General features: G+C 41.8%; 1 protein-coding gene across 2 annotated transcripts in view; it reads left to right on the top strand.

Annotated features, from left to right (window-relative positions):
- PDE10A (phosphodiesterase 10A) overlaps positions 1 to 21,237 on the top strand; it is a 1,332,617-nt gene that overhangs the window by 992,079 nt on the left and 319,301 nt on the right. For both annotated transcript variants that reach the window (XM_069235310.1, XM_069235309.1), the window contains exon 15: positions 894 to 977. In XM_069235310.1, coding sequence (XP_069091411.1) covers positions 894 to 977 — 84 coding nt within the window. The remainder of the gene's footprint in view (positions 1 to 893; positions 978 to 21,237) is intronic.

Genomic DNA, 21,237 nt, shown 5'->3' with positions numbered 1-21,237 from the left:
TTTACTTGAGACTCTAGCAGATACAACACAAGTTGAAACCACGGGAGGCGAATCAGGGCGGGGGAGGTTTAAACTATTTGGAGAAATGGAGATAATAGTACAGAAGTAAATTAGCAGTTTGCGGAGCTAAGTGTTTACGGAATGTTGAAGAACTACTTTATAGAACAACCAGCAGTGGGAGTAATACCACTTGCAACCTCTTGTATTAGATATGCATGGGTTATCTGGCAATTTTTTGTTGCATCCCACACCCTGGAGGTAGATATTAATCATGGCCTTTTACCCCATTGTGCAGTATTTTTTTTAGTTAAATCTCACATAGTGGAAATCGCTACAGCAAAAACATTGATCTTAATTATTTCGAACCTCTGGCATCTCAAATACGTTTATCAAAAATGTATACACTAAGAACACAAAAGTGTTTTTGGAACAGGCTGTATGCGATGTAGCTTAAGGGTTTCGTTAAGGTTCATTTAAGGTATAAGGCTAATTAAATTTTACTCCTGTTCAGTGCTCTTTGTAAAATGTGTAAACCCTTATGCATACACAAATCCATCTTCACCTTCATTCTCTAGCTATACTGTAGCTAGTTCACTTCTGCAGTGCAGTATAACCTATAATGATTGATGCGATACATTACTCTCCAACTAAGGAGTACATTAGACTGTGATAATTACTCACGTTGTTGATTTACTATTTAAATATATATCTAGATTTGTGCAAATGCGAGAACGTTTTATATATGACTGTAAAATTTTGAGGTATCATTTAATTTCTAACTTTTCTCACTCCTTTAAAAAAATATTTACACAAAATAACTGTTACATTCTGAAAAATAGAAGCATTAAAATAATGCGTTTTTGGTATAACTTTGCACCATTATTGTGTTTCAGATACCACTTTGACATTAGTCCCTTTGAGGAGTTCTGGCCAGCCGTATTTGTCCACATGATCCACCAGTCCTGTGGGAACAACTGGTATGATTTTAAATTGACTCCATCTTATATATTTTCATTTTACAATCATTTTTTTCTGGTACTATATTAACCTTTGTCTGGCATTAACATTAGTCCTTCAAGTGATCTATGTTAGCACCTTTGAAACCGGTTGTGAGTAATGGGTCACAAATTGTATCAGATTAATCGGGACCACTCAACAGTACATCAGATTGTGTTTTTAATTCCACATAACAGTGTTGGTCAGTTGGGTTCAGCTCTTTTTTTCCATTTTTATACACTGAGAACATAGATCCATAACCGCTACGTAACACTTAACACACAGAAGGTGACAAGTTTTACGCATTAAATCCTTTACTCCTTGCTACTTTACTCTTCTCAAACATGGTTTTAGCCATCAGACCGTTCACTCAATTGTATTACTATTTTTAAATATGGCCGCAAAAGTGGTACACAGAATCATGCAACCTTCTATCATACAGTTCTCCAGCAACATTTATTATTTGCAACTTTAGATCAGGTGTCTCCAATAGATGAATCACAAGCTAGCAGTAACTCTGATACATTCAATGTAGCTCACAACCCTGAGTTCATTTTTAAATAAGCATAGGTGATTTTTCATTTCAATTTTAAGGGAAGTCTGTGTTTATCTTACATTAGTAGCTTCAGGCTGCACATAGCAGGGCCTGATAATGAGCAGTGCTAGTCAATGTTATGTCCCAGGGCACAGAGGTGAAGAACTGAAGCAGTTACATCTTAAATAAAAATCCCTTGTCAACTTAATATTTGATCATGCGAGCAAAATTATCTTTCTTCTTTGAAATGGGAGAAAGGTGTTACATTTATGAACAGCAGGCCTCTTGCTCCCTGTGGCCAGTACACACTGTGCCATATTTATAAGTGAAAAATACGGTACTTTTTTCAGACGTGAAAAATTTCAAGTGAATACAAATATTTCTATGAAAGATTAAGTCAATGTTTTTTTCCATTTTCAATTAAGCCAATTATACTTTAATATTTGATTAAGCATGTTTGTTCACTTTAAATTCCTCCTTTTTAATCAAATGGCTACATTTTTCCGTTCTGACACCACAACTACAGGCCACTGGGTGCAAGAAACCTGCTGTTTGTAAATGGGACACTTTGAAATGGGAGAGCATTTAAATAATGAGTTTTATGGAATTCCTATAAACATAAAGTTAACTCTTCAGTTTAACTTTCTCCCATTTCAAAGTGTCTCTTTTAGACGCAGTAGGCGTCTTGCTTCCAGTGGCTGTTAGTCACAGTGTTATATTTATAACTGGAAAAATACAGACTTTTATTAAATTCAGAGAAATTTAAAGTCCAGAAAAATCTTCCATATTTTGATCATTTTTTACAGAACATTTGTATGCACTTTCTTATTTTTATGCAATTTCTCCCATTAAAAAAATTAATGTATGTTTGTGTTATACATATAATAGTGTCACATATGGCGAAAGAATGTCCTGTGCCACAAGTACAGACAACACAGGTTCTCAGTCACCCATGCATATGTATTAATTTCACACTGGCATGTGTTCATACATCCCAACAAACCACACTCTCATTGACACACATGGTAGCCTTGTCATAGTGCGCCTAGTCAAAGTATTTTGTTCAAACCATAGTCTTTGGCTGTATGGACATTAGGCATAAAGTCAATGAAACTGTGTGTTGGGATGTCCTTCATTCCGTGAGTGGCTTGGAATTCAGTAGCTCACAATATTTTTCAATGATCAGAAGTAGCTCTCACTACAGAAAAGGTTGGAGACCCCTGCTTTAAATGTATCACAGCGTCCTAAAACTTGCAACACTTTTCTTACTCCCAGCACAAACCTACACAGAAGATAACGGGGCTATGGGGATCACAAACACTTAACAATTAATCTTGTTTGTTTCTGGTTAATTGCATTACCCAATTTTGATATGAGCAAGATTTTACATCATCACAAATGATACACACACACTAGGTTTCTTCGGCTACTGGAGCACTTTTATAAGAAACAGGAACATGTTTACTCATACCATCCTATTATAATTTAGCATATGAGCATGTTCACTCATGAGCCTAAACACCCATGTGTTCCTGTGACCCCAATATTTATTTGTCAGTCACTTAAAGCCTTATTTCATTGTTACCTTTGAGCTTCACTTTCTAAATCACAGTTTATCACCATTGATTTCCTCAAAGGCGATTCATGACTTTTTACACTTTTCAGTTGTGACTTTGAAGATTTAATGGTTATTCCGAAAGGGTTTGGAGTGCAGATCACTTTTTTCACACTGGCGAGAGCGTGTTTCACAGTACACTGTGCATCTTCAAATAAATTCAAGGAACATTTTCTGTTTTGGCTAGACCTACTTTGATTAATTGCCACTTCTAAAGGTTTTCCCAGATGAAGGATGTATTGCCCTAAATACATTGGGGATTGCTGGATTGACATGATGTACTGAAAAGCAAATATGGAAGTGATTACGTTTTGCAGGAAGTGCGCTTATTGGCTTATTCAACCAATAATCGTTTTTATAATTGATGTGAAATCAACAAAAAGTAGGAATAAAAGTTTTCAGTTTAATTTGTGAGCTTGACCTTTTGATCATTTACAGAATACAGGCCTTGCCTACAATAGTTAGTGCGGACCAGGACTTTGGCCTATCGCTCTTTCTGAGGATACTAGAAATGGATGCCCACCGTGGAGAGCATTTGACTGCCCACATAAGTAGACTCCCTAACATGCTGGGGCTTGTTTACCTTCATGTGAAGGATACTCGGCTTGCATTTACTTGAAATCATGCCCCACTCCCACGGTAGCTCTGCCAGACATGCTATAAGAACAATCACTCTGTCAGTGAGTTGATCCACCACCATTTCCAGTGGCTACCTCTGCACTTGGGTAGAGGAGTTTAAATGCCACCATCTTCCATCTAAGGAAAGTAGTTCCGCTGCCAAAGGTATTGAACAATATGACAGTGAATTTACCTTTGCTGCTATCGTCTGATCTACAACAATATTTAAATAATTGGAAGAATCTGCTTTTGAGGTAATTTTGCATGGTACCTGTTTAAGTTCCTCATGCTTGGCTAGCTCCAAATATATTGATGTATGAAGTTGTGATTGGGCTCTTGTCTTGATAGGATTTTTTGCTACATTCTGGATGGTGGTTCCTCCCCTAAAAAGGGTGCACTGTTTTATGGCCTTGTCAAATGTAGTTTTTGAAACACTTTTTTTTTCTCTTTGACAACTTCGTGCTACTGTGCTACAAAAGCATCAGTTAGAGCTTGTTGACTAGGTCAACCTTTAGGATATGTTCACAGGGGAATTCTCTCTGGTCACAGGTCAACAAAAGTGACAACGTTGCACAGATTTTAGATTTAGTTTAGCCATATTTAGGAAATGCCTTTCAGGAATGATCTTTTTAGGTTGTATCTATTTTGTCTTCAAACATTGTCAGACACATCTTGGATCTGCCCACATACTGTTTTGTTTGCCATTGTAAGGTATTCTTCTTCGCCTCCATTTGCCACCATGAGGAACTGTTTTACAATTCAAAATAACTCAGAAGTCACACATTTTTTTGATGCATCAGCACACCTTCCATCATTGGACATGCTTTGGTGAACAAGCTCTGAAGAAACAGCTGCAGTTAAGGAATGCTTTATCACCATGAGGATCCTTGCTCACCGTTCTGTGCTTGCACTTTCAATCATACTCACTCCATGCCCTGTTAGTATTAACAATTGATGCCCTTTCTGTGGAGGCACAACTCCTTTCCCCTGGCCCTCGATTGATAGACTGACCAAGCATGATCAAAAGCACTGAAACCCAAATGCACAGCAGGCTCAAGACCCACTTGGTTATTGAGAATATATTTTTTCCTTTGTCAGCAGCAGTATTTGTGACATAGATCATTCCAAGTCTTCTTTTGGGATTTGGGACCAGGTTTGTTTTAAACTTATTTTCAAGGGCAGTTGTGCTTGTTTTCCATTTCTGAAATAGTAAGCTCTTGATGGACGGTTTTCTGCATGCTCTAATTCCAGGTCGACAAACCTTAGAGCCCATGTGAGGGGTTAGCTAGAAAAGGGAATCGGGCATCAATCAATCAGCATTTGTTTAGAGTGTAAACGACTTGGCCACACAATGAAAACCTGAATCGGAAAGTAAAGTTAAAGGGTTTTTTATTACAGGTTAACGCTTAGGTTAATGTGAACAATACTCAAGAAAATACTGTGAAGATACAGTATTACCATAGAGTAGCCGAATTGACGGAAAAACTGTAATCTAGTCAGCATAAGGCATACAAAACACTCAATAATTGCAATACAAAATATGAATAGAAGAATTTGGTGCTCTAACGCTGGTCACTTCTCTTACACATTAGTTCAAGTTTATATCTTTTTTTTTTAGAAATTTATTGATTCAGCTTTTACGGAAAAACAGCAGGAACAATATCAATAGCATGACAGATTAGAAGTCCATCTTCACATAGCCAAATTTTTCAGTGCGATATCCAGAATTCCTCAATTCCTTAATGACCTAAAGGCAGTCAGCAAGTAGGAAAATACAGTAAAAATAGGAGGAGTGTCGGGGAGGGGTTGAGAGAGGAGAGCACCAGGGCATCCGGAAGATAAGCTCCAGAGCCTTCCACAACTGCCCCCTCGTTTCCATGTAGGCGGGAGGAAGGACAAACGGTTCCTTGTACACCAACCACATCCCACTCATTCCCACTATACAATGAAGAAGAATAGGGGGGGATGGAATCCGGTCACCACTCTGCCCCCTGGGCAGCTCACCCCCACCCACCTACCCCTGTTTCGGTCGTCCAGTTCAGGCAGGGCTGTCTGTGTCTTTGCAGCGCAGCGGTATGCCTCCACTCACCACAACCTCCTCCTCCGCAGCGAGCAGACAGCAGTGTTGCCGCTTTGTAAGCGGCCACGCACCACCTGCAATGGGGTCCCCGGTGTCCCGAACTCCATGCTCGGCCTCCCCTACAACCAGGGGACAGCCCACGCTCACCGCCTCAGCTCCGTGCCAGGACCCTCTCTAACACTTGGGGCCCAGCGCCTCCACCGGCAATCTTGTGGTTGAGGCCTCCGCCGCTCCTCTATATCGGAGCCGCAGCATCAGTTCCGGTCATCACTCCTCTCTACTCGAGGCCGCACCTCGAACCCACCCCCCCACCACCTCTGCACATTTTCCCTGCTGTTTGCAGGGCCCAGGGGAAGCAGGATCATGCAGGGTTCTGTACTTGGAGGTTGGAGCACTAACTCAGTGCTACCGGTTGGCCATCTGGCTGGCCATGCACTCCAGTGCACGTTAATATCTAACTAAATTTGCTAGGGTCATGTGGGGATTCTACCTACACACTTTGGCAAAGTTTGAAATAGATCTAACTACAGAACATGAGGGCAAAAGGTAGAAGGCAAAAATAGGACAAAAAGAACCTGGAAAAGGGACATCTGGGGCAAAAAGACGCTAACAAGTGAAGGCAGGGTGAAAGAAAGAGGTTTGTACCTCTTGAAATCCTAAGGAATCTGCCCTCCATCGATCAGTGTAAGTCCTAGTTAATACTGTGATTAGTCCATTTGGTAGTGCCCAATAATCAGGCCATCACGTAGTCCGGTCTTCTCACATTGCACAACATAGTTGAAACAGTGCTCGACGTTCCCAAGACCACCTTGGGGGGGTAGCTGTCCTGGGTCACCTGGACAGCTTTCGCAACATGCATGAATAGGAACAGTCCTCTCCTTCTTGATCTTTCCATGTACCTTCTCCAAGGTTACTTTCGCAGACTCTCTGTTAGTAATACAAAGCACATCTTTTCCCGAACTAACATTTCATGTGAAAACACCTGCAATGACAATATACGTTAGCAGAAATGAAAAATAGTTTCACACATTAGGAAATCTGAGGCATAGTGAAGTCAAGCTAAGCTAATACTTAATTTGTACGTTCAATCCACCTGATACTGTGTACAGTTGATTTTGCATTATAAACGTAAATTACACTTTTTCAATTAAACTTCAGGTTTTAATTAGTATAAAGACAAAATAGAACTGGTAGCAAATGTAAAAGAACATGATGAAGGACCACATTTCTCAACCTTAATCAACAACATTAACACACACCTCACATGGTCTGTTGTCATTTTAAGAGTAAATACTTTCACATATTGTGAGGATGCTTAAAAATCATAACAAATGGTTACATTTCGATTAATGGTTATGGCACACAATATATAGTCTTTAGTGGTACAGTGAATGCACTGTTATGAACTTTGAGTGCACCACTTTACAATAAACAGGATTAAGTCACACATTGGTTTTGTTCGGGTTACACATAGATCAACATTGTGATGTCAAAGATGACAGACAATTTGCCGCTGCACCACTCCCCTCTCTGGTGACGGATCAAGCCATCACATCAATCTGCAATCATTCTTATCAAGTGAAACAAATCAAAATCTCGGAGGTCTGTCCAGTAAAGATCTTCTAGACACCTCTAACTGCTTAATGTCACTGTAATAGATGTTTCGCCTGCTCTCAAGCTCTAGTTATTTCTTTCTCCTCTCCTTTTCTCCTCTCTTCCTTTTTAACGTTCTTGTATAACTTGAAAGTTCCAAGTATGACTACAATACACAGGGCAGTTATCAGGCAAGGCTTAAAGATACTGCCAATTATTCCGCTTCCCAGGTTTGCAAACCATCTTCCAACTGCTGAAAACCTGCTAACTATTGCTTCCCATGTGCCTGTTGCTTCTTACTCCTTAAGATCTTCCTACAGATCAGTGACGTTATTAATTTACTTCAGTTCTTTGCTATTATCAGAGATGAAACTGCAACATTGTTGAACTTTCAACATATTGCAGACTCCGCTCTGCTTCACAAGAAGAATGTCTAATGCAAGTCTGTTCTGTAAAACCATGGACCTTATGGCAACCATCTCAGTATCGACTAATAATAAGGCACCTGCAGTACTTTTGGACAACTTGCCTACAACTGCTGACAACTTTCTTGTTTCGAGATAATTCAAAATCTCTCCTACAAATGTAATCATTGCACCAAATATGTCTCCTACAATCTCTGAATTACTTGCACCTCTTCTAGTTCTGGTATGTGCCTTCATCCTTCATACAGGATAATCTAAATGTTCCACATGATAGATATTTGGGGAAACTATTCCTAGATAGCCATATCCCATTCCATCCTTTGGGTAATCTAAAGTAGGAATAACCTCTGCAAACAAAATGCACTCCAAATATAGTAGGATCTCTTCCAGCTAAAATGAAAGTCCAACTGTTCCTAAATTCAGACGTGTTCGTACTTGCTCTTTTCCACAAATTTCATGTCAGCTACTGACTGCTCTGAAAATGCACAATTTCCCTTTATGTTGCCAATCTGATGTTCAGACCGCCTGGTTCGCTGCATCTGAGTGGACTTTTTCTCCTCCACAACTTCATAATACTACTCCTTTTTCTGCCTTCCTTTTCATTCCTCCTTTTTATCTTCCACTAAATCCAGGAAATTAATTTCCACCTTTGTCAAAGTGCATGTCAAATTGTTTTGATTACCATAAATGGTACTGTCATAGTAGGCACAAAGAACCCTCCAGCTGTCTCTATATTCTTTGCTTTTACAATTTTGTTCAAGTGTTTCAATAGAGGAACATCGTAAAAGATTGGATCATAATTCAATTAGTAATCTCGAAAGTGTTCTTGTTCATAAAGAAGGTTTGCCAACAAGCTACAAGTAACACCAGATATGGTGGTACGTTATTTCTTCTCCAGCTGATGGGGGCAGTTGCATACAGACGTAGTAATTCTCTGCCTCCATAGTATCAACCTATTCATATAGGAATCTACAATACACGTTTGATGTAAGATCACCCCTGTGAGTCTGTCATTTCTCCTGGTTAGGTAAGCTTCAACTCAATGAGAGAAAATGCATACAATTACCAAAATATATCTCATTCCATAGCACACAGTAGTTTAATAAAATCAAGCTAGATTTTGTTGAAAGGACCACCTGATCTTCCTATGTGAATCTGTGTTACTGCAGTTTGTTTGAGTACATTCATCTGCTGACAATAGGCGCACCTATGGCATAAAGCCTCTGCCACCAACTTAAATCTAGGATTAAACTGTGTCTGGTGAAACAATTGCACCATGGCATCATAACCTACATGAGCTGGACCGTGGTAATGTCTCACCGTAGGTGATACGAAACTGTTTGGCAACACAACTCTTCCATCACTTGAAGGCCAAACATCATTCTCCTCTCTTGACACATCTGGCTCTGATCCAGACCTGTTGTTCTGCCTCTGACACCACTTCCCGCAATCTCTTGACTGCCTCCCATGTTTCTGATGCAGTCAATAAGAGACTGTAATTTGTCTCATCAGTACCTTTGTTAAAGTATTCTCCATTAAAGGCACAAGAATTCAGAGCACAGTATCTGGCAACTTTTGTCAGCATATTTATTTCCAACAGTAACATAATTGTCACCCTTTTGCTGGGCAGAACATTTGACCACCACAAGTTGGCTAGGCAGCTTTAATGCATTCAACAGCTCATATACCTTGCCTCCGTTTTGGATGGGTGTACCAGAGACGGTCATAAACCCTCACTGGGATGTCAACTGTCCAAAATTGTGAACAACACCAAACCCCTATTGACTATCGGTGTAAATAGTCACCTTCAGCTTATCTGAGAGACAACATGCGCTAGTAAGGGCAATCAATTCAGCCACTTGTGCAGAAAAGATTCCTTGAAGCCAGGAGTCTTAGACCACTCCTGAAACAGTACAAATTGCGTAGCCAGCTCTCAGGTTTCCTTCATGGTCTCAAGTAGGAGCCATCGACAAGCATAAAACATTTTCAGTAAGTGGTGTATATTATATATCAGGTCTCGGTTTGATGCACATTTCAGTGACATCCGGATAGGCATGCTGAACCTCATCCTCATTAATTACTTCATTTACAGGTAGCAGAAGGAGACTAGCAGGATTCAAAGTTGTGCAGCGCATTAAGTTGACACTATGCGCAGCCAAGATCACCTTTTCATACCTAGTTAACCGGCTGCTAGGGACGAGCTGTGTCTTGGTCTGCAAAATCTCTATAGACAGGGGAACAAAAACATTTAGAGGATAACCCTTAACAATTCCTTCGCTCTGTTGAATGCGGACACCTGTGGCAGGTACGGGTTTCAGACAGCCAGGCAATGCTCAAGCTACTGGGTCAATGCTGAAGCTACTGGGTCTGGCTGAAGAATATGTGATAGGTCTTTGAGCATTTCCATGGAACTGAGTGAGCACTGAGAGAGCGCAACCCTCCCTCTCTCTGCAATACAAGGTAAAACATTTGTTATAATTAGGCATTCCCAGAGCAGGGGCACGACAGAGATTTTCTCTCGGCTCTGAGAAGGCATGCATGCAGTTGTCATCCAGTGGTACTGGATCAGACACATCCTGGTGGGTCAGCCTCTGTAAAGGCTTGGCCAAAAAGGAAAAAGATTGAAATCCACTGACAACAGTAGCCAACCTTTCTCATGGACATCCTGACTTCTTTCTGAGTTGTTAGGGGGTGGTTTCATCTTCAGGATTGCTGAAATTCTCTCTTGTGACACCTTCCTTTCGCCTTTCTCAGTGTGATGTCCATGATGTAGGTCTTGTTTTTTTTTTGTTTTTGTTTTTTTTAATATACAGTACTGCAATTTGGCTTGGGATACTTTGTCCATGCTCAGCTAAGTGGTTCCACAGGACAGTTGTGTATCGTCTTCAAGCTTTTCGTGTGTTTGACACCACTAATAGGTCATCAGTATATTGCATCAAGACAATGAGAGGGCATCTCCAGGTTAATTTTTTTTAGATCTAGTTGAAGATGGACGGGCTCTTGGTATAACCCTGTGGAACTCCGCACCATGCCAAAACGCGAAAATAAATTGGCCTTCTTTATGCAGCGGTATGGAGAAAAATGCTTGGCACAGGTCAGTCACAATCAACCACTTGGCCTCACATGGAATCTAAAGTTAAATCACTCCTAGTTTCAGTACAATGGGACAACAAGTATCCACAGTCTTGTTTATTTTTATGAGGTCTTGGACAATGCAGTATATTCCATTGAGCTTCCACAGTCCCATTATCTGTGAGTTACATGGACTTCCCATTATCTCTCTCAAGATTTCCTGTTCAATCAGGGAATTAGTCACTGGGGGGTTATTCCTGCAGTTGTTTCAGGGGTCATGTTGTATGTGGGGTTCTTGGAAACTCAGCATTTGGCTTCAATGTTATTTTGACAGACTCAACACTTTTGCTGAGACCTCTCTCTTGTCCTGAAAAATCCCGTACTTCAGGCGACACTGTATCTCTCAAATCATCAGGCAAATCATCATCTGATCAACATAGAGTACAATGTGAGACTTGGGGTTTGATTTGCAAGTTTGAATGCACCATCCTCAGCAAGAGCCTCTATTTTTGTGCCTCTCGAAGTGCAAGAGATAGAGTAATTTAATTTCTTCAAGATGTCACGTCCAAGCAGACTCACAGGACTCGAATCACATACCACCAATTGATGACCATCTTCAAAGGATCGTATTTTAACAGGGACATGTTCTGTAACGACATTTGTGAATTTTTGGTTTGCGACTCCTACAACTTGGATAGTCTTACCCGAGAAGGGTAAGTTGAGAACCGCTGCTGTTCTCACAGTAGACTGGGTAGCACTGTTGTCTACCAGAAATGATACATGGTGTCCATTCATGTTACTGTCAACATATGGACCACTTTGGTCTATCTCTAAGGATGTGCCAAGTACGCATTCCTCCTCCCCTCTCTGGCACCGTGATCCATTATGATCAAAGGGAACTGGTTTGCAAAGGGGATGGAATTTGCATTTGGGGCTTGATTCAGATTGGGTCGGGGAACATTGGACTATTGTTGGGGCATCAGGGCATGTGGAATCTGCATTGGTTGTCTCTGGGGTACATTTGGATTCTGCATTCTCAGTCTTGGCACCTGTTCGAACTCAACTTGATAATTTACCTGCGTCTCCACAAATCCACCATTATGCAGCTGATTCTCGTTTGTGATATTCTCAGGATTAAAAAATTCCCTCTTCTAATGGCCTATTTTGCCACACATGTTACATGGATTAGTCTCTTGAACGACATCACATCCTACACCTGTACTTGGACTAATCAGGACACCGCCTCCTCTAACCTGCTGTTGGAAACCTTGTTGATAAACTCCTGGCGTACCACCAGTGTTTCCCACAAACAGAGTAGTCAACTCCTCTGTACAGCTTTCACCTGAGCAATCATCAGCTTCTCTTTCAACATTTTCTACTTTAATTCCAACTCATCAGCACAGTACTTGGCATATCTCAGAATCTCATCAATCAGTATATTCTGCCAATAAATTAAAAGCTCCCAAATTATGTTCTTCACTTCTGGCTTCAATCCCTGTACGAATCTAAGCCCATAATATCCCATATCTTTCTCCTCAAATGTTTCTGTGCCACTGAGTTATTTAAACACCTGTAACAATCTCGCAGAATAGGCATGTGCTGACTCTTTAGACTCCAGAGCCTTCCTGTTAATTCTGAGCCAAACAATATCTATAGGATGACATCTTTGTCATCAAAAATGAAATTACCTGATGATACTTTTTCATCACCAATGGAGACGAGCCTTTAGTCTGTGGTTGTCTCATGCGCTCTACTTCAGCCCATTCAACAGCTAATTTTCATTCAATCCACAAATCACTTAGGACAACAATGTTAAACAGTGTATTCAAATGTTGACAAGAAACTTTAGAAAGCTTCACAAATCGTTCACCCTGTCTCTACCATCCCACAAGCTTCTCCCTCAATTTAGGGAAATCATTAGTGAATGCTGCAATATCACCTCGACTCCATGGTACATGAACATAACCTTCACCAGGAATTTCTCTCAGAGAAAGCATTTGTACATCTTCCACACGCTTTTGCTCCAGCTGGAGGCATCTCTAGCCTCACCTTCGGTGCGGACTCCTTCACCCATCTTCCTTCCCATCTGTCCAATTCACTCCATTTTTGGATACAATCAATCGGTTCCGTAATCTGTAGTTTCACTCCTAGGGCCTCATGTTTGCAATATCTCGGTCTCTAAATCTCAGCCGATAAATTCTCTGTAAGGCTTTTGACTTTTCCAAATGCACTTGGTATCTCTTTGCTAATTCAGCTAATCTCTCATAAGCTTGCCCTGCACCTCTTGTAATGTCTCTGCCTATGAACAACAATTTGTCATCTCTATAAGTGTCCCATTGGGCCAGATCAAGAGTTCCCAGTATCATTTCATTAAATTACAGTTTTAATCTAGACACATGTAGTGTTCATTTTCTCTCTGGGGTTTGGAACATCCTTCTTCTCAAAACTTCTGGATTCATTTGGGATATTAATTCCTGTAAACCAGTCATCCAATTTTTGGGCAGTGAGTCCCTTAATTTCCATCCCCTCTGCGAACCAGTTCCCCATCAAATCAAATCATTAACATTTATAAAGCGCGCTACTCACCCGTGCGGGTCTCAAGGCGCTAGGGGAAAAAGGGGGGGTTATCGCTGTTCGAACAGCCAGGTCTTTAGGAGTCTCCGGAAAGCGGAGTGGTCCTGGGTGGTCCTGAGGCTGGTGGGGAGGGAGTTCCAGGTCTTGGCCGCCAGGAAGGAGAAAGATCTCCCACCGGCCGTGGAGCGGCGGATGTGAGGGACAGCAGCGAGTGCGAGGCCAGAGGAGCGGAGGAGGCGGGTGGGGACGTAGAAGCTGAGGCGTCTGTTGAGGTATTCCGGTCCCTTGTCGTAGAGGGCTTTGTGTGCGTGGGTGAGAAGTCGGAAGGTGATCCTTTTGCTGACAGGGAGCCAATGCAGGTGTCTCAGGTGTGCGGAGATGTGGCTGCTGCGGGGTATGTCGAGGATGAGGCGGGCCGAGGCGTTTTGAATGCGTTGCAGGCGATTTTGGAGTTTGGCTGTGGTCCCGGCGTAGAGGGTGTTGCCGTAGTCCAGGCGGCTCGTGACGAGGGCGTGGGTCACGGTTTTTCTGGTGTCGGCGGGGATCCAGCGGAAGATCTTGCGGAGCATGCGGAGGGTGAGGAAGCAGGCGGAGGACGCAGCGTTGACTTGCTTGGTCATGGTGAGAAGAGGGTCCAAGATTAAGCCGAGGTTGCGGGCGTGGTCTGTGGGGGTCGGTGCGGTGCCGTGGGCCACCAGGAGTCGTCCCAGGCGGACGGGGTGTTGCCGAGGATGAGGACTTCCGTTTTTTCAGAGTTCAGCTTTAGGCGGCTGAGCCTCATCCAATCTGCGACGTCCTTCATACCCTCTTGTAGGTTGGTCTTGGCGCTGGCGGGGTCCTTGGTGAGGGAGAGTATAAGTTGGGTGTCGTCGGCGTAGGAGGTGATGATGATGTCGTGCTTGCGTACGATGTTGGCGAGGGGGCTCATGTAGACATTGAAGAGTGTCGGGCTGAGTGATGAGCCTTGGGGTACGCCGCAGATGATCTCGGTGGGTTCTGAGCGAAACGGAGGGAGGTAAACGCTCTGGGAACGGTTTGAGAGGAAGGAGGCGATCCAGTCCAGGGCCTGGCCTTGGATCCCGGTGGAGCGGAGGCGGGTGATTAGGGTGCGGTGACAGACGGTGTCAAAGGCAGCCGAGAGGTCGAGCAGAATGAGGGCGACTGTTTCACCGTTGTCCATCAGGGTTCTGATGTCGTCAGTGACTGAGATGAGGGCGGTTTCAGTGCTGTGGTTGGCTCGGAATCCGGTTTGTGAGGGGTCGAGCAGGTTGTGGTCTTCCAGGAAGGTGGTCAGCTGTTTGTTGACGGTCTTCTCTATTACTTTGGCTGGGAAAGGCAGAAGAGAGATGGGGCGGAAGTTTTTTAGGTCGCTCGGGTCAGCCGTAGGTTTCTTTAGTAGGGCGTTGACTTCGGCGTGTTTCCAGCATTCGGGGAAGGTAGCAGAAGAAAAAGAAGAGTTGATGACGGTCTGGAGGTGCGGGGCAATGATGTCTTCGGCTTTGTTAAAGATGAAGTGCGGGCAGGGGTCCGAAGGGGCGCCGGAGTGGATAGAGTTCATGATGGATTTGGTTTCTTCCGTGTTGATGTGGGACCAGTTGTTGAGGGTGATGGCAGTGGATGCCGGTTCGGTGGTGTATGGTTGGGTCTGGTGTCCGAAGCTGTCGTGGAGGTCACTAATCTTGCGATGGAAGAAAGTGGCGAGGGATTTGAACCTAATCTCGCAGTATCTCTCCTCGGGAAGTGTTCGGATTAGTGTGGTCGGAGGAATGTGCATTAGACATTGCAGAATCTGGTAGAATACAAGGGATTCTCCTATTGGCAGTACTACAGCCAACCTTTGGAGAGGAGTTTGATCTGGGAGCAAAAAATTATGGGGATCCATGAGGAAACCTTGCATCAGGTGTAAACCATGTCTGACTTGTTGACTGTTCTGGTTCTGTAATACATCTGGGGTTCATCTGTCTCAAGACTGAAGGAAATCTCCTTATTGACAATGTGTCTGAACTATCATTACTCAAAACATTCCTTTGTACAGGAAAGGTTGTAACAGCTAATGTGTGTGTATTAATCCCAGTTGCTCCTGGTTCAGTCAATACGTCTGGAGTAGCTAAGCCATTTCTTTTCTGAGGAGCAGGAGCTGTTATCCTTATATTTTGTCCTGTCTCGTTAAGATGTGGTCCTACTGGTGCAGTAGGTATGTTAGAGGTCTCACTTCCCATAGTTTCAGATGTCCCTCCTTTTTTAACGGCATTGTAGGGTGGTGGGCGATTCAGCTGTAGCTCTTTGATAAAACTGTCACCATCTATCACCATCTTTACCCTCAGGCTCCCTAGTCACTTCCTTCTTTTCCCTCAGCTTGCCCTTTCCCTCTTCTTCGCTAGTCAAGGCAGGATATAATCTAGTTCTCTCCATTATATCTGTCCTTCAAATGTTTTTTTTGTGGTTTTTTTCCATCTAGCATCTACACAAGTTCCCACTGCTTTACTTTCTCTTGCTTCATATTTCTCTTTCCATTTCTGGTGTGCTATGTGTTCCTAAGTATTTAGTGCTTCAAATTGTGCAGGTCTAGGAGGCGGTTTCATCTCATATGAAATTTGTCCCGAATTCTACCTGATTCTCAAATGATGTGTTCCATACCGTGGAATTGCCAGTCAGTCCTCTTTCGCAGCGATTTTATGCAATTTTTCAAGCCAAATACATGCATGAAGACCGACATTTGACATCACATAATTACCTCGTGTTCCCTCAGGTGGAGTGTCTACTCCCTTTCTAACTGGTATAAATGCATCTCCCTTTATAAAACATATCAGTGGCCTTAAAGTATATCAATTTTTAAACTAATTGAATAGTTCAAATTGACCTCTTGTTCACAATCAGGAAGTCATTCTTTACCCACAATTCTCTATTTGGCATTCACAGCCAATAGCAGCGTGACACTCTGTGAAGTAGTCCACCAGTACCAGCGTGGCTCTACACCAACCGACCTATACCAGCTTGGCACAATGTGATGTCGATCTCACTTCTTGCAGCAGCTCACCCGTCTTTACAGTTTCTCTCACTATCACTCATATCACTCAAATCTCAATGCAAAATAAAGCAAGTGATTTTCAACAACTTTATCTCCTCCACTAAAAGATTTGGGTAATCAATCACTTCAAAAACAGTTTGGAGCTACACTTTCTGACCAATCTCACATTTACTTCTCAAATGAGACCTCGACCATTGGGCCTCACTCTGATTGATACAGTTCCTCCCTGCGCACCTGAGATTCGGTATATCAATCTATCACAATCACACAAAGAAAGTCCTTTACTCATGGTACTGTTGACGACGTCTAATGATCAGCACTGCTTACACAACAGAAAAGAACAACAAGTGTCTTCTACACTCTTCTCAATAACCCGGGACCTTAGGCTACAACGGACCTGATAACCAACTTAACTTCTTAGCAATAAATGCCACATTCTCACGTCAACTTCAAATATCTGCCAAACATTTCACAATCCCCAGAAACCACTGCAATCTAAGCATAGAAGGGCAAAGCACCACCCTGTTAAAACCCACACATCCGCTGCAAACAAACGACTCTGGAACTTCATCAATCCTCCGAACTAACCATGGTGTCATAAGTTGGGCTGGGACTAACCAATTTCATAATGTGACACCATAATTCCCTATTTTCATTGGTGCAGCACAGAATTGGCTCTCACCTTTGACGTCACAATGTTGATCTATATGTGACCTGAACAAGAGCATATAGTGTGAATTAATCCTAGTTTATTGTAAAGTGATTCACTCAGTCAGTAACGAAGTGCTTTCACTGTAACATTAGCAAATTATATATTGTCATAACCATAATAATTGAAATGTAACCATTGATTATGATTTTTAACTATCCTCACAAAAACTGTGAGTGTTTTTACCCTTAAAATGATAACAGTTCATGTAACGTGCATGTTAACGTTAATTAACGTGAGGACTGTTTCTTCATCATGTTCATTTACATGTAATCGTTCTATTTTGTTATTGTACTAACTGAAACCTGAAGTTTAAATGACAAAGTGCAGTTCACATTTATAATGCAAAATCTGTTGTACACAGTATCATGTGTATTAAACGTACAAATGAAGTATTGCCTCAGCTTGACTTTACCTGCCTGATATTTCCTAACATGAGAAACAGTTTTCACTTCTGCTAATGTGTCATTTGATTGCAGGTGTTTTCACATGAAATGTTAGTTTGTGAATAGATGTGCTGTTGTCTTGCTAATAGAGAGTCTGGGAAAGTAACCATAGAGAAGATTTATGGCAAGATCGAGAAGGTGAGGATTGTTCCTATTCATGCATGTTGCAAAAGATGTCCAGGAGACTGAGGACAGTCACCTCCCCAGGATGGTCTTGGGAACATAGAGCACTGTTTCAAGTGTGTTGTGTGATATGAAAAGACTAGACCACCCGATGGCTTGATTATTGGCTGTTTCTAAATGGACTAATCACAGTATTAACTAGGACTTTCACTGATCGATGGAAGACAGATTCCTCTGGATTTGGAGAGGTACAGACCTCTTTACCTTTCCCCGCATTCCCCATGCTTCCCTGAGTGTTACTTAGGGTTGCACTTGGCCATCTGAGAAGACTCTTAACCGAGCTTCTGAAATGCTGACACCTTCCCTTTTTACCCACTTTTTGCCTTCACTCATCGTCCTTTTGCTTCAGATGTCCTTTTTTCAGTTTCTTTTTGTCCTATTTTTGCTTTTCACCCTTTGCTCTCATGTCCTGAAGTTAGATCTAATTCGACCTTTGCCAGAGTGTGTAGGGAGAATTCCCAAATGCCCCTAACTAACTTAGTTGATATCAGCTCATACTAATGTGTAAGAGGAATGACCAGTGTTTGTTCTCGGAGCACCAAATTCTTCTGCTGATATTTTGTATTGCAGTTACTGAGTCTTTGGTATGCCTTATGCTGGCTAGTACAGTTTTTTCATTGATTTGGGTACCCAATGGTAATATTGTATATTTACAGTATTTTCTTGAGATTCACGTTCCAGTTAGTATAAAAATGAAATAGAAATGTTAACACATGTAAATGAGCATGATGCAGAACCACATTTCTAAACATTAATCAACATTAACATACACACTACATGGACTGTTATAATTTTAAAAGTAAACACTCTTATAACGTGAGGATGGTTAAAAATCATAACCAACGGTTACATTTCAATTAATATGGCTGACATACAATATATAATTTTCTAATGTTACACTTAATGCACTTTGATACTGACTTTGAGTGCACCACTTGACAATAAACTAAGATTAATTCACACATTGTTTTCATTCAGGTCACATACAGATCCACATTGTGACGTCAAAGGTGACAGCCAATTCTCCGCTGCACCACTCTCATGAAGCAGTAGCCAATCTAAAGAGCATTTCTGAAGCCATTTCCTAAAATGGGTTTGTAAAATTAAAATCTGTGCAAGGAGGTCACTTTTTGTAATTGTGACTAGAGAGGATTCCCTTAAGAACATATCCTAAAGGTTGACCTAGTTATCCTAGCCCCAATTTTGTAGTGCTCTCACTTCCTGCCTCCATTGTTGACAATTTCTCTTCAGTGGAGACACAGCTCCTTTCTCGTGGCTGTTGAGACACACTGAAAACAACTTGCCCAGCAGGCACATGTTCTGCTTGGTTCCTGTGGCTATGCTTGGAACTGAGTTTTTTTCCTTTGGTTCTTTTTAAAAACGTTTTTCTCTTCATTCAGTGGTTTGCTTTTTCTCTATTGTTATTGGGACATGAGGTTCCTATTCTAGGTCTGTGAAGTAGATACAGCATTAGCAGGTTAGTGCCCAGCCTTCCATTTTGGAGAGAATGCCTGAGTGTCTGTGTAGTTAATTGTATTTTTGGTACCCAAGTCTACACACTGCCTTACTGTTTCCAGGCAAACAATCAATCAGTACCTGAACACTTTCCTGCTCGGGTAGGAAATTGCAAAGTCCAAGGTTATATTTTCACTGTTTTATATAACAATGTGATTCTTCCTCGTCAGCCATTCTTCTGCCCTGTAGTTATCGATGGGTTCTTGTGACAGGAGTTTTTAAATCGAGTCCCTTCCCTTTTTTTCTGTTGCCTTTGTGGACTGCAAAAGACAGTGATCTTTGAACCATTGTCCAGGAGTCAGAGGCGTTCAGCCCAAGGTGTCCAGTCTTTTGCTTCTATGCTGATACTTAACATTTGAGAGTTAAATCCCACTTTATCATCCATCTATTCATTCACCCAGGTTCCACAACCCATACATTGTCCTTATTTCCCCCAAACTGTTCTCCCACACTGTCCTTGCATACTGACTGCATCCTCACGCCAGTGACTCCAGCCATGATTCCATGTGCTTTGTCATCCATCAGTCCATGCTCTCTATCACTGGTTCATTTGTAGACTTACTTATTTAGCCATTCAACTGCATTCACCATAGAAACATTAAACCTTTTGACTTTTCTTTGCTCTTTCCATAGCCTGACTCTTTAAATAAAAATAAATAAATGTTGCGCTTTCTGCCTCTGTACACACCACCAGGTATCTCATAGCTTTGAAACTCTGCTTTCTGTTCTCCCTTTTCTAGCTGAATCTTCACTCAGTACCCATAGATTGTTTGGTAGGAGAGGCTGGCACTTCTTCCTGTGTGTTTTGTCAGGGTGAAGGTGAAAGGTGTGTCTTTCTCACAAGTGTTGCAATTCGTCCTGTATGGAGCTGTACCATCGAACTGGGAGCTATTGTTGCTCTGGATTTGAGTTGCCATATAGCATGGAATTATCAAAATATCGGCTATGTCCACACAGCCATTTTCTTATTTCACTCACCCTCAATTTATTTTCCCTCTAATTAGTCTTCCCCAAGTGTGACAGCGGATGTTTGCATGCACACTTTTCTCAGATGTGAATGCAACCATGCAGGTGAACTAGCTATCGCTGAAAAGTAGGTACAGAAGCATGGAAGTACCCCCCCCCCTTCAGGTTTGGGTATTTAAAGTGTGCACTTAACATCATGTTATCCCAATTACATTGTGTTAAAACTCTTGAGATGGGTAGCGCACAGAATCCCCTCCTACTTCTTAAACAATACTCTTCTGGAACAAAAATAAATTAATGGAACAGCCTGAAGTAGTCTTCATATTTTGTGTTTAGGAAACCTATACGTCACTTCTAGGCTGAAAAGCTATTTTTGTATGGGGGAAAAAAATGTCTCAGCAAAAATATCACCCATCACAAATGTAAGACATAAAATTAAGCATCTTGTATACTGTGACAGGATCTCTAATTGCAATAAAAATGTCCTTCAAATTCCTGTGACAGATTAAGGCAATTAAAATTCCTGTGTGAAAGAACAAGGCAGTCATACATCTGCTGGTAATAGGAATATGGTGAAATGATAAATAGATATTTGAGAGTAACTAAATATATAAAGATGTTCTCAGGTTTGACATGACGCGGAGAATAAGCACTACAATGCTTGTCTGCTAGTTACTGTGCCACAGAATACCTAATCAATCATAGGGCACTTTGAACAAGACTCTTTATCCACCACTGGACCACATATCTTCCATCAAAGGCCTGCCAATGACTGGGTTGTTTAATGGCCAAAAATCAGGTGCTAGCCTACATAATGCCTATGCCAGCGCACCTGGTCCTTAGTAAGTATACTTACAAGGGGATGCGTATAGGCTGATGAAC

The sequence above is a fragment of the Pleurodeles waltl genome, chromosome 5 (genome assembly GCF_031143425.1).
Source record: "Pleurodeles waltl isolate 20211129_DDA chromosome 5, aPleWal1.hap1.20221129, whole genome shotgun sequence".
Taxonomy (NCBI): Eukaryota; Metazoa; Chordata; class Amphibia; order Caudata; family Salamandridae; genus Pleurodeles; species Pleurodeles waltl.
The sequence above is the reverse complement of the archived record's forward strand: the minus strand, read 5'-3'. Positions and strand labels throughout refer to the sequence as shown.